The following is a 13,819-nucleotide window of genomic DNA, read 5'->3' on the forward strand; positions in this document are numbered from 1 at the left end:
ATAATTTCATCTTCACTGAGGAAAGACAAAGGGAAAAAGTCATAAAAAAATAGATCTAATATTTTAAAACAATTAAAAAATGAAAAGGTGCAGTTGTTACCTTATAGTTATTTCTACCTGATCTGATCCTCAAAAATGACTTTTAGGAGTAACCTGTAGTCCGGTTAAATCATATATATTAAAGTTTTTTTTTTTTTTACTTGAATAAAACTAATTAATTTGGGTGTTACAACCTAAAGTACATTTGTATGTTACCTGACTGAGCTTTTTTTTCTGGTGTAAGAAAGTCTGTTGAATGTTTAAACTGTGTCTTTGGTATCCGAAGGATCTACAGATATAAGTTGTCACCTCACCTAATCTCTTCCTGAAGTTTACAAAGAGAAAACAAAGAAAACGCTATGTGAACTGGTTAAAGGTGACATGATGTTGGGTAAAATGACATTAAATAAGGAATCAATTGTGTTTTGGAGAACATTCCTTCCATCTACATAACTGAGCACTTTTTATGCCTTAGGAATACACTGGCTCTCTGGGTTACCTCTTAATGTCTAAACTGAAAGAGTACTGTTTTTATCTGCCTTGTCCTTTGGATTATTTCACTAATTTAGCTCAGCCGAGACAACAATTAGTTTTACATGAACCTCCTGCTCTTTGCCTCACCTTTAAACTGTCTAATTACTGAGGAATTATCTAAGTGAATGTTGTCACTTCTTCTTATTGAGTCTCTCCATCTTTGTCTGACTGGTTTGAACATAAAGGCTAAAAGTTTTTGAAATTTTCAGGACACAAGCTGTTGTAGCCCCGCCCCCTGTGCTGGGAGCAACAGTTCATTTGCATTTAAAGGGACAGAAATGGTGCATTTTTGCTTTCCCTCAAATAGTGACAATTTTAAAATGCTATATAAACATATTTATGGGGTATTTTGAGCTAAAACTTCACATACACACTCTGGGGACATCAGAGACTTATTTTACATCTTGTGAAAAGGGCATTATACCACCCATTTAAGACTTTGTAATTGTTATTGTGAGACATTTTGTTTAAAATATTTTAATTAAAAACATTTTCTGTTGCAACCACTGATAAAGCGTTTTTATCTTAACACTAACAAAAAGTACCATGGTACTACTATGGTGTTCGGGGACATGTACTATAATATCGTGGTAACGTTAATGCAGCACATGATATAATTATCATTGTTAAAACTTAAAACATGGTAAGCCACAGTAGGTACATTAAGGTAAATATATAGGCTACAGCACAAAATATGACTATATTACTCATTGTTTTCAGTCACAAACCCGAACAATTCCGGCTGAAATATGCCGAGTCCATAACGTTACAGTTTCAAATCTCACAAAAGGCACGTTTTCCTCAGTGTATGCAAATGCTTACAATCAGTGTTTGTCATTTGACGTGTACATACATCAGTCTACTTAAACTTACACTTATAGTACTCTTTTAATTAGTTTTATCCCTTTATTGTCCGACCGTTGCTTACCTCAAGACCACCTTCGTGAATGGGGGAGGAGGGCGCCACTTGACGCATGCGCAGAACATTTTGAGACGGAGGAGGAGAAAAAGTTTCTCGCAGTCCCAGCTGCAGTATTATATAGCAGACATCAGCTCAGTCTGCAGGGATCATCAGACTCAGCTCAAAACCAGGATTACTGCTCTCACAGGCTGAAGAAAGAATCTAGAAACATGCTGTTACAGCTCGCAGCCCTTCTAAGTAAGTTGCATTTTAGTTTGGTTGAGGCAAAGTCACTCAATATAAGGTTTTCCCATTTTTAACTGCCACAAAGCATGGGTTCTCAAACTTGCAGTTATATTTTTGCAATTTATTTACTTCAAGTAATTTTACAAATTATATGTATTTACACCTTTGCACGTTCACCTGTAATTTAGCCTATATATATGTTTTGTTTTTATTACACTTCAATGAACTTTTTTTCATTTACTTTTTAATTAATCTTATTTAGATAGAATATAGGCCAATTTATATTTATGTGGATATATGTGTCTGTGTATGTTTATGTATGTATGAGTGTATGTTTGAATGTGTGTTCCAAAAGTTTTTTTTTTGCAGAATAACCATTTTTTGGTTCCTCAAATAACCTTTAAGTGAACAGTTCTTAAAAGAACCCTGTTTTTTTGTTTTGTTTTTGGTTTGAACAACATTTTAATAATCTGAAGAGTCATTTCCAATATAAAGAATCTTTTTTTTGTTCTTTTTTTTTTTTTGTAAAGATTCCATGGATATTAAAGGTTATTCATGAAACCATAAATGTCAAAAAAGATCCTTTAATTTTTAGTGTATGTATGTTAAAATGGCATATTTAGCAGCCTGGCTGATATGTTGGTCTATCACTACTCACTCTTTTGAGTTTTTCTAAAACTTAAAGGACCTTGAAAATACAAGCAAACAAAGTCCATATGATATTACGTTTCATTAGTACAAATGCATATAAAGGTTTTTCTTCCACAAAGTTCTAGGGGCATGGGCTCTTGCGGATGTGCCTGAGCTGGGAGATGTTTGCACAGAGGGCAGCTGTTATCCTGCCACAGGAGATCTTCTCATTGGAAGAGCTGACCAACTCTCGGCCACCTCAACATGCGGACTCCATAAACCTGAGCCCTTTTGTATCGTCAGTCATTTGCAGGTAACCTATGTGCTGCATCTCAAAACGCTTTTGAATAAATGCAGATGTTTTGCCATTGAACAAAAGGCTCAGAAACACTGACTTTGAATGATGAGCTAACATCATTCCATAGTGGTGGAAATTATAAGGACTTGCAAAGATAAGCATTCATTTTATGTTAACGTCATGATGTCAACTGATATATGTTCATTCGAAATTAAAACCGCACCCCTGTGGGCTCTATATTTGGCCTGATAATTATATTTCAATACCACAATTGAGGATTTGTGTTTTTATTTCTCCCTGCACCCCTCGGGGCTTTTATCTGGAACATCTTCAGAAAGAGCTTTATTGCAGTCCTGTTATTTCATGTGGGTGTTTTTGGAACATGAAGTTATGTTTGTCTGTAGAGATTTGTTTCGGGACCTGTGACCTTTGAATGTCTAGACGACTTCCTTCTAGACAAAACGCCTTAAAATGTTTTACGTAGGTCCATTGAAAATGTTATGAGGGTCTTCTGAATCTTCAAAACTGCAACCTGCAGGTTTATAGAGGTTCATTGATGCTATGTCTGAGTTATAATCACTCATGCCACACCATAACAGAGATAATTGCTTCTGAGTCTTGTCTCGAGACCAAGAATTTGCTTTAAACCATTGTATCAGGTCTTTTGATCACCAGTCTTCAGTTTACCTTCATCTCTTCACGTTTAATCACTTAAAGCTAGGTGGTGTCATCAAAGACAAACCTTTGCAGTGCAATATTTTGAGTTGGAGCTCATGGCATGCAGACAGTCATTAAAATGGTGGTGGTGATGTCCTCGAGAGGTCAAATGGCGGTTATGAGGCGGAGGTAGAAAGGAACTCATTTTAATGCGCTGGCCACAATTACAACTCCATATATGTCCCAACTTCAAGCTAATTCCCCTCAAGAGAACTAAATTGCTTTAATAGGTTTTTAATGAAGAGAAAAATGTCCCAAAGCAACTCTTAACATCTGGAGAGCACATGCAACCAATGCTCTTTGTAGGTCATCAGACTTTGAAAAAGCTGCGTAATGTAAATCAGACCAAGTGGGTTGACTTGCTTTGGTATCTCGGAGATCTTTACAGTCAGTCATTCATTTCATTTGGAGAACTTCTTGTGTCACAAGAATGCAATTGACATTATCTGGTTTTCCCACCCCCTCCATCACAGGAAGAGAAGAAGTGCTTTGTGTGCGATTCCAGGGAGACCTACGATGAGAGTATGCACCAAGTAACCAGCCATGGAATTGAAAATGTTGTGACTACGTTTGCTCCGAACCGCCTCAAGACTTGGTGGCAGTCGGAAAATGGTGAGTTGAGCTGTGACTCCAAACAAGACAATTGCTCATCTTTTTTCCTTTTCAATACCAATGTTCAGTACCATTTTAAGTGTTTGCTCAGTCAAGAGGGGCTTTCGCACCGGATAGTTCTAGGAACTTAGTTCTAGGAACTAACCTATAGAAACTAATGGCTCCCATAGGAACCTTTTCCTGTTGCATTCGCACCGCCAGTAGGAACACTCTGAAGTGACGTAAGCCGCGCTGTGACTTTTTTGTTGTTGTGACTTTTATTTTGACAGCGTGGGTGGCGGACCTTCATTTTGAGAACGGCAGAGTCTGAGCAAACAAAGGAGTGCTCGCATTCTCCGTGTTCATTAGGTTACGATCTGAATTGTCGTATATACGTTGAATAATACGTTATTAGATAGAACTATTATACATAAAAGGAGACAGTATATGAAAAGTTATAAGCGTATGCTGTGTTGATGCCCAGTGTTGCTAGCTGAGCAGAAATACATGATCATGTTTCGCTTGGTCCCCTCAAAGTTATGTTGGATTTTCTCCTTAGCGTAAAGGTTAAGAGGCCCATCTATCACTGTTTTCCATGTTCATAGAGTTAGTTAGTGAAGTAAATATATAGGCTATAATCTGTGTATTTACATGGCTTTTAAAAAAACAAAAAATGGCGGGTGCTGGTGTTTCGCGTGCGTTCGGCCAATCCGTCACGGATAGTTCCTATAGCGCTGGTTTAGACCCTACTCTGAAGTAGGAGCTAAATTAGTTCCTCCAAAAGAGTTCCTAGAACTAAAATCGTTCATAGTTCCTGCGGTGCGAACACGCCGACATCCGGGTACTTCCGCCAATAGTTCTAGGAACTATGAAAAGGTTCCTCCGGTGCGAAAGCCCCTAAAGTATGAAAGACTGCACTACCCGTATAGTTCTCATGGGAACATAGGAAGGCAGTGAAACACTTATTATAGGGAACTCTCTCTCATTAGTGTGTCCGTTAGTTCCCCTATAATCAGACCAATGAAGGCACTAACAACTTCAAAGCAGTTGTGTAATTGCTGACCAGTTAAGGTGATGACCCGTCTTTAAAGTGTGGAATGACAACTCTTTTTCCCTTGGGAAAATGACAGTTTTTTTTCCTTCTGATGGTGTTGAAAGAACTTTTCTCTCAAAAATGTTATACTGAACAGGATGAGATAAATGTCACAATTTTTTTTTTTTAATGTATCAAATTTATTCTTATAATGTACTAATATATAATTATATATATATATATATATATATATATATATATATATATATATATATATATATATATATATATATATATATATATATAATAAAGGTCTTCTGAAGTGAAGCGATGTGTTCGTGCAAGAAAAATATCCATATTTAAAACTTTATCGACTAAAATAACTAGCTTCCGGCAGACGACCGTACACATCGATTTACGCCAAAAGAGTAATCCCTTGAACTTGACGCACAACGTAATGATGGCAATTGACGCCTCTCGCGGTTCAAACCGGTTCAAACAAACAGGGCTGGGCATTATTATGATTATTAAGACACTCACACTCAAACACTGTATTAGTATTAAATATACTATTCATGGTGTAAGGAAAATATGTTTTTAGTTGATGGTTACAACACATATACACACATAAACAGTTTTCAAAATCCTATGAAATCAATATGAACACATTGGGTACATTTCTAAAATCTTTTACACATAATACGCACGCGCATGACGTCACCATTTTCACAGATTAGAGTTTTTGTAGTTTACACTGAGACTATAATGGTAGCCTATCATTTTCAAAACCCTGCACTTTGAAACCTGTTTTCAAAGGTTTGCATTTTTAGGCCCCCGAATCGTCGTTGTCGTGTAAATGAAAGGCCAAAACGCATTCAAAGTTTTCCATTTTTAGTTGAAAACAGTGTTGCGTAAACGGCCCCTAAAACAAGTATATTTTACCTGGGAACGCTCCCATTATTCTACGTCCAATGAAGCCACTCAGATGAGTTACGAAACATCTTTAGCCAAAAGGAGAAGGTTCAGCTGTTCCAAGCTGTTAGAATGTACAGTTTCTACAAGCCATATGTTCCTCAATTACATGAACAGACAGAGGAAATGGAAATCCAGAGATTTACTGGTTATTGCAGTGGAGGAGTGTGAAATGTAGCGGGCCAGGAAACAAGGAACATGAATGCAACCAGAGAAGCCTGTGAATGTATGGTTTAGGAGAGAGTATGTGGTAGGAGGACAGAGAAGTACTTACCCATGAGAGATACAGCTGCCAACTGGACCAAAGGCCTGGGAATACTGGGGGGAAACTCCTACTTAATTAAAGATATGACTCTGTTTATTCTTATTTTTTATGTGTATAGACCCTCAAAGCACTTTACCAATAAAAAAGCAGTGTAACCATAGAGCAGCAGAGTTCTGAAGTACTATTAGAGCAATTATGCATTGCTTTTTAATGTACAAGCTGCAGATGTTCCTGGTGAAATTGTGTAATTTGTACTGGAAACAAAGTATAACTCATAATTTTTTTAATTTAGTAACTCCAAAACAGAGCCACATCCACATTTCAAATTAGTGAACCAACTTTACGAAGCTGATGAGGAGAGCTAATTAGCATGACCTCAGTCTTGAAACAGAAACATTTGGGTCATACATATTTTTATCTCAAAAATGCAGTGTGAGAGAAAAGAAACATTTTGACCAGGTTTAGAGTGGATATACTGTAAATCTGAGTATGGTCTGCGTAAAATGGATAATAAAGCCAGAGTGAACTTAAGAGCAATCCAAAAGGAAACATGCTATTATTAATGCTAAAAAGTAAGGGGCCTATAATTGAACCCTGGGGGACACCAGTAGGGACAGAACAAATCTCAGACCTGAAACCATAAAAACTGGAAAGAATGGAAATGTTCTTCATGGAACCATAGAGGCCAATAAAGAACCTTTATTTTTTAAGAGTGATATCTGGCAGTTAACAAATGGAAGTGCATTAATAATTGTGGATAAATACAACCCTTTGACTGGACTCTCTTTCTTGATGTCTTTTTCCTCTTTCTCAGGCCTGGAGAACGTCACAATCCAGTTGAACCTTGAGGCAGAGTTCCACTTCACCCACCTCATCATGACCTTTAAAGTAAGTGCTTAGGGGACAGAGGCAGTTGGTGATGTGCGTTTAGGGGGAAGGTGTCGCCACAGCCCCGGGCTGAGGTGAGATTTGAGGTCGTTAAGAGAGAATGTGGGAAGGAAAGGGGGGTTGATGTGGATTTTGCTGGCAGGGGGGGAAGTGTTGCTCTGTGTGTGGGAGCCGTGGGAGGTCTGGGATAAACCCAGCTGTGCAGCCGACTGAGACCGATGGAATGCTTCAGCTAAAGATTACATTTCGGCATGATCTCACTTCAGCATAATTTGTGTAAATACCCTGTAACAGCTTCACCTTAAAATAAAGTGTAACCAAAAAATAAGTATAGATATTATGTAAGGATCAATCCTGATGATACGGGATATCATCAATATTGGAAGTATTGACCCCAAGTTTGCAATGTCCAATTGTGCTCTCTCTCTCTATAGACATTTCGACCGGCTGCCATGGTGATCGAGCGTTCTTCGGACTTTGGCAAGACTTGGCAAGTGTACCGTTACTTTGCTTATGACTGCGAATCCTCCTTCCCCTTCGTCTCTCAAGGACCCATGGCCAAAGTTGATGATGTCATCTGTGATTCTCGCTACTCTGACATTGAACCCTCAACTGAGGGCGAGGTGAGCGTCTGGAAATTTACTGCACTTCTGGTGAATACCGCCTTAAATACTGGATTTTTCATTGACTCTTGTTTCTTTTGGTTCTGAAGGTCATCTTTAGGGTTTTGGATCCAGTCTTCAGGATTGATGACCCCTACAGCCCCAGAATCCAAAGTAAGGACATAAACGAAACACAAGCAGTGACCTTTTCTTAAAAAAACATACATCTTTGTCGTTAAGTGGGCTAACGGACCAACCAAATGGTTGTATTTCTAACTTCTTGCTTTCTATAATTTACGTTTCCCTTCTATAGACATGTTAAAGATCACTAATCTGAGAGTGAAGTTCACTAGGCTGCACACTCTCGGGGACAACCTTCTGGACTCACGTATAGAGATCAAGGAGAAGTACTACTACTCAATCTACGACATGGTGGTCAGAGGAAACTGTTTTTGCTATGGACACGCATCTGAATGCGCCCCCGTCGATGGATCTGAAGAGGCCATGGAAGGCATGGTATGTTTTATCAAGCCATGCAAAAGCCATTTGTTATTGTAATTTAAAGCACCCCTATTATGCTATTTTAGAGGCTCCTAGTTTTGTTTTAAAGGTCTCCTACAATAGGTTTACATGCACCCATGGTCAAAAACACCTTAATTTTCTCATAATATACAGTGCAGCATCAGCTCTTTTCTCACAGTGTCTGAAACGGTTCGATAAAGGATTCAGTCTCTCTAAACCCCTCCTTTCTGAGAGCCTACTCTGCTTTGATTGGTCAGATGGCCCAGTCTGTTGTGATTGGTCTACTCTGCTTTGATTGGTCAGAGGGCCCAGTCTGTTGTGATTGGTCTACTCTGCTCTGTTGTGATTGGCCTACTCTGCTTTTATTGGTCAGATGGCCAGTCTGTTGTGATTGGTCTACTCTGCTCTGATTGGTCAGATGGCCCAGTCTGTTGTGTTTGGTCTACTCTGCTCTGATTGGTCAGATGGCCCATTCTGTTGTGATTGGTCTACTCTGCTCTGATTGGTCAGATGGCCCAGTCTGTTGTGATTGGTCTACTCTTCTCTGTTGTGATTGGTCTACTCTGCTCTGTTGTGATTGGTCTACTCTGCTCTGTTGTGATTGGTCTACTCTGCTCTGATTGGTCAGATGGCTCTTACAGAGCGTGTCAGAAAATAAACACCCATTACCATATCTGAATTTCAGCTCTGGATCTTCCTCAGCGCTTGATACACAGTAGGGGTGGAACGGTACATGTATTCGTATTGAACCGAAACGGTACGGGCGTCACGGTTTGGTGCACGAATTTGCACGGAGAATACATGGTACAAATAAAATAAAAAACTCTTAAATAGCGATAAATTTCGCTCTATTCGCTTTTGGTGTGACTGTGAACGCAGCAATGAACAGGCTGCGATCAAGATTGCAATGCTGGAGTGTGTGTGTGTGTGTGTGTGCGCGAGAGAGAGAGAGAGAGAGAGAGAGGCGCGATTAACAGTGTGTGTGTGTGTGTGCGCGCGCGTGCGAGAGAGAGAGAGAGAGGCGCGGGCGCGAATCGCGCGATCGAACTGTGTGTGTGTGTGTGTGTGCGCGCGCGTGCGAGAGAGAGAGAGAGAGAGAGAGAGAGAGAGAGAGAGAGAGAGAGAGAGAGGCAGGCGCGGGCGCGAATCGCGCGATCGAACTGTGTGCGTGTGTGTGTGAGAGAGGCACGGGCGATCAAACAGTGGAAACATAAAAACATACTCCGTCATTTTTTTCATACAGGACATCATTAAAACTGCAAATTGTTTACTTATATTTGTGTACACTCGCAATAAAACACAACATTGTGCTTTTGTCACACTCTAAACTCTTATCAAACTGTAACCTACAACTGTTGACAAAAGTTTTTAGTGGTAGTATTATTTTATACGGAAATCAATTATTTATAATTCAGATGAGGGATAAAGTTAGGGTTAATTAAAATGAAGGAAACAAATATATTGATCTGAAATAGCAAATAAATTTTAAATTCATTCAGGTACAATTACCAAACATATCTCAAGGTCTTTTCGTCTTTTTAATAATTTAATTAATAAACTAATTATATAAAACTATTGTCAGTGCACTACAAATAAACTGGTTATATGCCTTTATTAATAAAACTTATTTAAAAAATACAAGGCTTAAGACATTTATATAAAAAGCCTTCTATATTTTTGTTTTGCTATTCACTCCATTGTACCGAAATCGTACCGAACCGTGACGTCTGAACCGAGGTATGAACCGAACCGTGACTTCTGTGTACCGTTCCACCCCTAATACACAATGATACGAACAGTAACAATGGGATCGGTTTTGTCATATCAATTCGAGCTCGAGTCCTCATCTTTTGGAAGTGCATGGAAACAGCATGTTCTCGACATGACAACATCATGAATGAACCAAACTCTTCTAGTCTTAGCTACAACTACAGTGTTTGAGGGTCAAAGTACATGTTGTTCGCGGGCAGCCAATGAAGACCATAGACTGGCATTATGCAAATTTGTTTCAAACCTACCCAGGTTCGAGCTTGAATTACTGACGACTTGTTTCAGGCAGTTCAGAAGTGGGTCTTTCTTTTGTGAGACAATAACTCCATGTATCTGCACTTTGATCTTTGAAACTTTGCAAAATCTTTTACATTCACGAACAGCTATATTACACACTACATGAAAGGTAATATCCTAAAAAGCATAATAGGGGTACGTTAAGTAAGTTATTAGTACTTTTTTTATATAGTTCACTATTATTATTTTTAGATAAAAATATATATATATATATATATATATATATATATATATTGTAATATTTATATTACTTATTGTTATATTTGATTTATACTAATTGTGTTTTTGACTATTTTCAATGTATTACTCCCAGCTCCATTTTACACTTTTTATCACATCACAAATGGCAAGAAATTATGAAAATTGAATGCGGTATTATATGACAATGAATAGGAAATAAATACAGCAAATTTAAAAGGAAGTAGTTTTTGATTTATGCCAAATGTAAATGCATCAGACATTTCTTGTGGCTTTTTTAACCTCTGTTTTGAAGAAAACATCTCACACACATTTGTCACGGAAAGAAATCTTTTGAACTTTCATCACAGTCTGCTGCTAATTCAGTCTGGATCTGTTTCACATTACTATGAAAGTATGTGGACCGTCTCATGGTTTCATTATTGAATGGTTTACAGTGCAAATAATCATGTGGCAGAGAAAATGCATGCAGAGGGTCTTGTCGAGTGTCTTGTTTACGAACCTTTTTTGGTTTTGTTTCATTTATGTTTGTAGCATGTGTTTTTGCGGTTGTATATCAAAGATTTTTAGAGACGAAAACAAAATACACCAAAGGAACAATGTTCCTGTTTAGTCTGCTGACTCCTCTGTTTGCAATCTGTCTGAAATGCGTCTCAGTCTGTTGCAGCCCTTACAAAGTAATGAACTGAAAATACATCCAGATCTCAATGTCAGTACATTTTCTTGCACTAAATGACCCTAGATTTTCTCCAGGTACGAAGCAGTTCTATGAAAGCTCACATAGACTGTGTCTAGATCTGTGTATGTACCAAAGCTGGAGTTTGTTTAATATAGACCAGATGCATCCAGTATAAACATCTCCTGTTGCCATCTGGTTTAGGGACGGATTTGTATGTTCTGAGCAACTGCATCTTTTATCCAAGTTTCTGTTGTAAAAAGCTTTTCACAAAACATTTCAATTAGAAGTTGGCTCCCCGAATTTTCATCTTCTCTTCTGTTTATATTGTTTGGTGCATTTAAACATCCTATTCCAGATAGTGTCAGTTTCATTACAATTAATTTGAGTGTTTTGTTATTGGTTATCATTATTATGTCTGCTTTTGCCGTAGGTCCATGGCCATTGTATGTGTAATCACAACACCATGGGTCTGAACTGTGAGCGGTGTCAGGACTTTTACCATGACCTGCCTTGGAGGCCCGCCGAGGGACGTAACACCAACGCCTGTAAAAGTATGATGTTATGCTACGTTAACCCTCTGGGGTTCTTCATTTTAGACTCACACTCAGGACTTTCGGGTCAAAAATGTCCCGGAGGGCGGCATTAAGATACATTTTATTTGAGTAAAATCAATGAAATATATTTTTGTTCAATAATATTTTTTCTTTTCTTTTTTGGTGTTTTGAGATAATTTTATGATTTATAATTAATATTTATGCAATAATTAAGACCCATTTTTTCCAATTGAATATAATAGAAAATGTATATATATATATAATAAATTAAAAAAAATTATTAAAGCTGTATTTCATTTTAGAGTCAAGTCTAGGCCTCATGAAAGCAATTTTTGAAATGAGATCGGAGCCATCTGGTGGACACACTCAGCATTTTTATCACGCAATAGCACATTTTTACCACTAGTGGATTTACAGCTCTCTGTAGAAACCTATGGTAGAAACACTCTAGTGATTTTTTCACATATTGTTTAATTTTTTTCAGGTTGTTGATTTGAATATATAATAACAGATTCTCAAAGACTATTTTTGTCATTTTTTTTAATTTTTAAAAAAATAATTTTTTTTTGGTTGGTTTAAATGGTAATTTGAAGTGGCAGTTTTACTTTATAATACATTCAAACCTGAACATTGCATTATAAAGAGAACAAATGGAAAGCATTTTGTCACCCATTGTTTTAAGAGATTCACCCCTTCACTGCTGTGTGCTTTTTTTCTGCATCCTGGCTGTTTGGTAGATTGTATGCACAAAAAAACTCTGTATTTTCATATTTTTGCCAATTTCCCATTCATTTCCTATGCGGGTCATTTTAGACCCGAAGACCCTGAGTGTGACTATTTTTTTTACGACCACTTAGACTTTTCAAATCCTGTCCCCAATTGTTTTGGGTGTTCATATACCAAGTACCAAAAAAGTCACCAAGTTTTGGACCATTTCGATGAAGCTACGATTTTTAACATTTTTTTATTTAAATGCTTCGGGTCATTTTTGACCCGAAGAACCCCAGAGGGTTAAATCATGGGCCAATGAAATCATGCTATTTTTTTGTCAGGATCTATTAATTTATCTAAAAATAACTTTCTATAACAAACAAGGTTAGTTCAGGTTATACACTGTTATGTGGTATAAACCCAAAAACGTAATATTTATTAATAGTTATTAATGAAATATATATATATATATATATATATATATATATATATACGTGCTACAGTATGTTACTGCATTATAGTTTCTAAACATCGTTATCATAATTATTTGTTATATGATTGTTTTTACATGACAGTTTCTAAACAACGTTGTTCTTTTTGTTGTACCATTGTTACTGTATTCTAATTTCTTAAGATGTTAAGATTTTTTTACAGTACTAACATGTTTTGTGAGATTATTGTAACTCCTTAAAACCACATAGTCGAAAATGACTGCAAAATAGTTTTTAAACAACGTTGTTGTAGTTCTTTGTTTTACAAATTTTACCGCATTATAGTTTTTAAACAACGTTGTTGTAGTTTGTTGCACAATTGTTACTCTGTTATCTACCATTATCTGCATTATCTCACTAACTTTGTCTTGCTTCTTTTACAGAGTGTAACTGCAATCATCACTCTGATTCCTGTCATTTCGACATGGCCGTGTTTCAGGCCTCGGGTAACGTGAGCGGTGGCGTGTGCGAAGGCTGCGAGCACAACACCATGGGTCACAAGTGCGAGCAGTGCAAGCCATTCTTCTACCAACATCCGGAGAAAGACATCCGCGACCCCAACATCTGCGAGTGTACGTGTCCCCTCTCATTTCCTCTCCTGTCAGGTCCCCCCCCCCCCCCCCCCCATCTACTTCTCCTCTACCTGTCTGGTCTAGTTTGTGATGTGATTCTGGTCCAGCTGTTTCTTTGTTTATCTCTGCTTGTGCAGATTTGGGCACAAAAAAGTAGAAACACCTGGGCTTTGAAGTAGTCCATCACCACACAGCTCCGCCCTTTTTCAAAGCACACGGGTCTAAGGTTTCACATTCCTCTTTTGTTGTGGTGACTGAGGTTTTTAGTTTGGACCCTTTGACCACAAAGCAGAAATGCGGCCTGTGAAT

General features: G+C 37.8%; 1 protein-coding gene across 1 annotated transcript in view; it reads left to right on the plus strand.

Annotated features, from left to right (window-relative positions):
- Nucleotides 1–1,619: 1,619 nt before the first annotated feature.
- lamb1a (laminin, beta 1a) overlaps nucleotides 1,620–13,819 on the plus strand; it is a 44,096-nt gene continuing 31,896 nt past the window's right edge. Inside the window, exons 1-9 of the mRNA XM_056265024.1 lie at nucleotides 1,620–1,732; nucleotides 2,491–2,663; nucleotides 3,839–3,977; nucleotides 7,041–7,114; nucleotides 7,549–7,737; nucleotides 7,827–7,890; nucleotides 8,030–8,232; nucleotides 11,613–11,733; nucleotides 13,322–13,510. Of these exons, the coding sequence (XP_056120999.1) occupies nucleotides 1,705–1,732; nucleotides 2,491–2,663; nucleotides 3,839–3,977; nucleotides 7,041–7,114; nucleotides 7,549–7,737; nucleotides 7,827–7,890; nucleotides 8,030–8,232; nucleotides 11,613–11,733; nucleotides 13,322–13,510 (1,180 nt within the window). The 5' untranslated portion in view covers nucleotides 1,620–1,704. The remainder of the gene's footprint in view (nucleotides 1,733–2,490; nucleotides 2,664–3,838; nucleotides 3,978–7,040; nucleotides 7,115–7,548; nucleotides 7,738–7,826; nucleotides 7,891–8,029; nucleotides 8,233–11,612; nucleotides 11,734–13,321; nucleotides 13,511–13,819) is intronic.

Source organism: Rhinichthys klamathensis, unplaced genomic scaffold (assembly GCF_029890125.1).
Source record: "Rhinichthys klamathensis goyatoka isolate OS25496 unplaced genomic scaffold, OSU_Roscu_1.1 h1tg000228l_1, whole genome shotgun sequence".
Classification (NCBI taxonomy): Eukaryota; Metazoa; Chordata; class Actinopteri; order Cypriniformes; family Leuciscidae; genus Rhinichthys; species Rhinichthys klamathensis.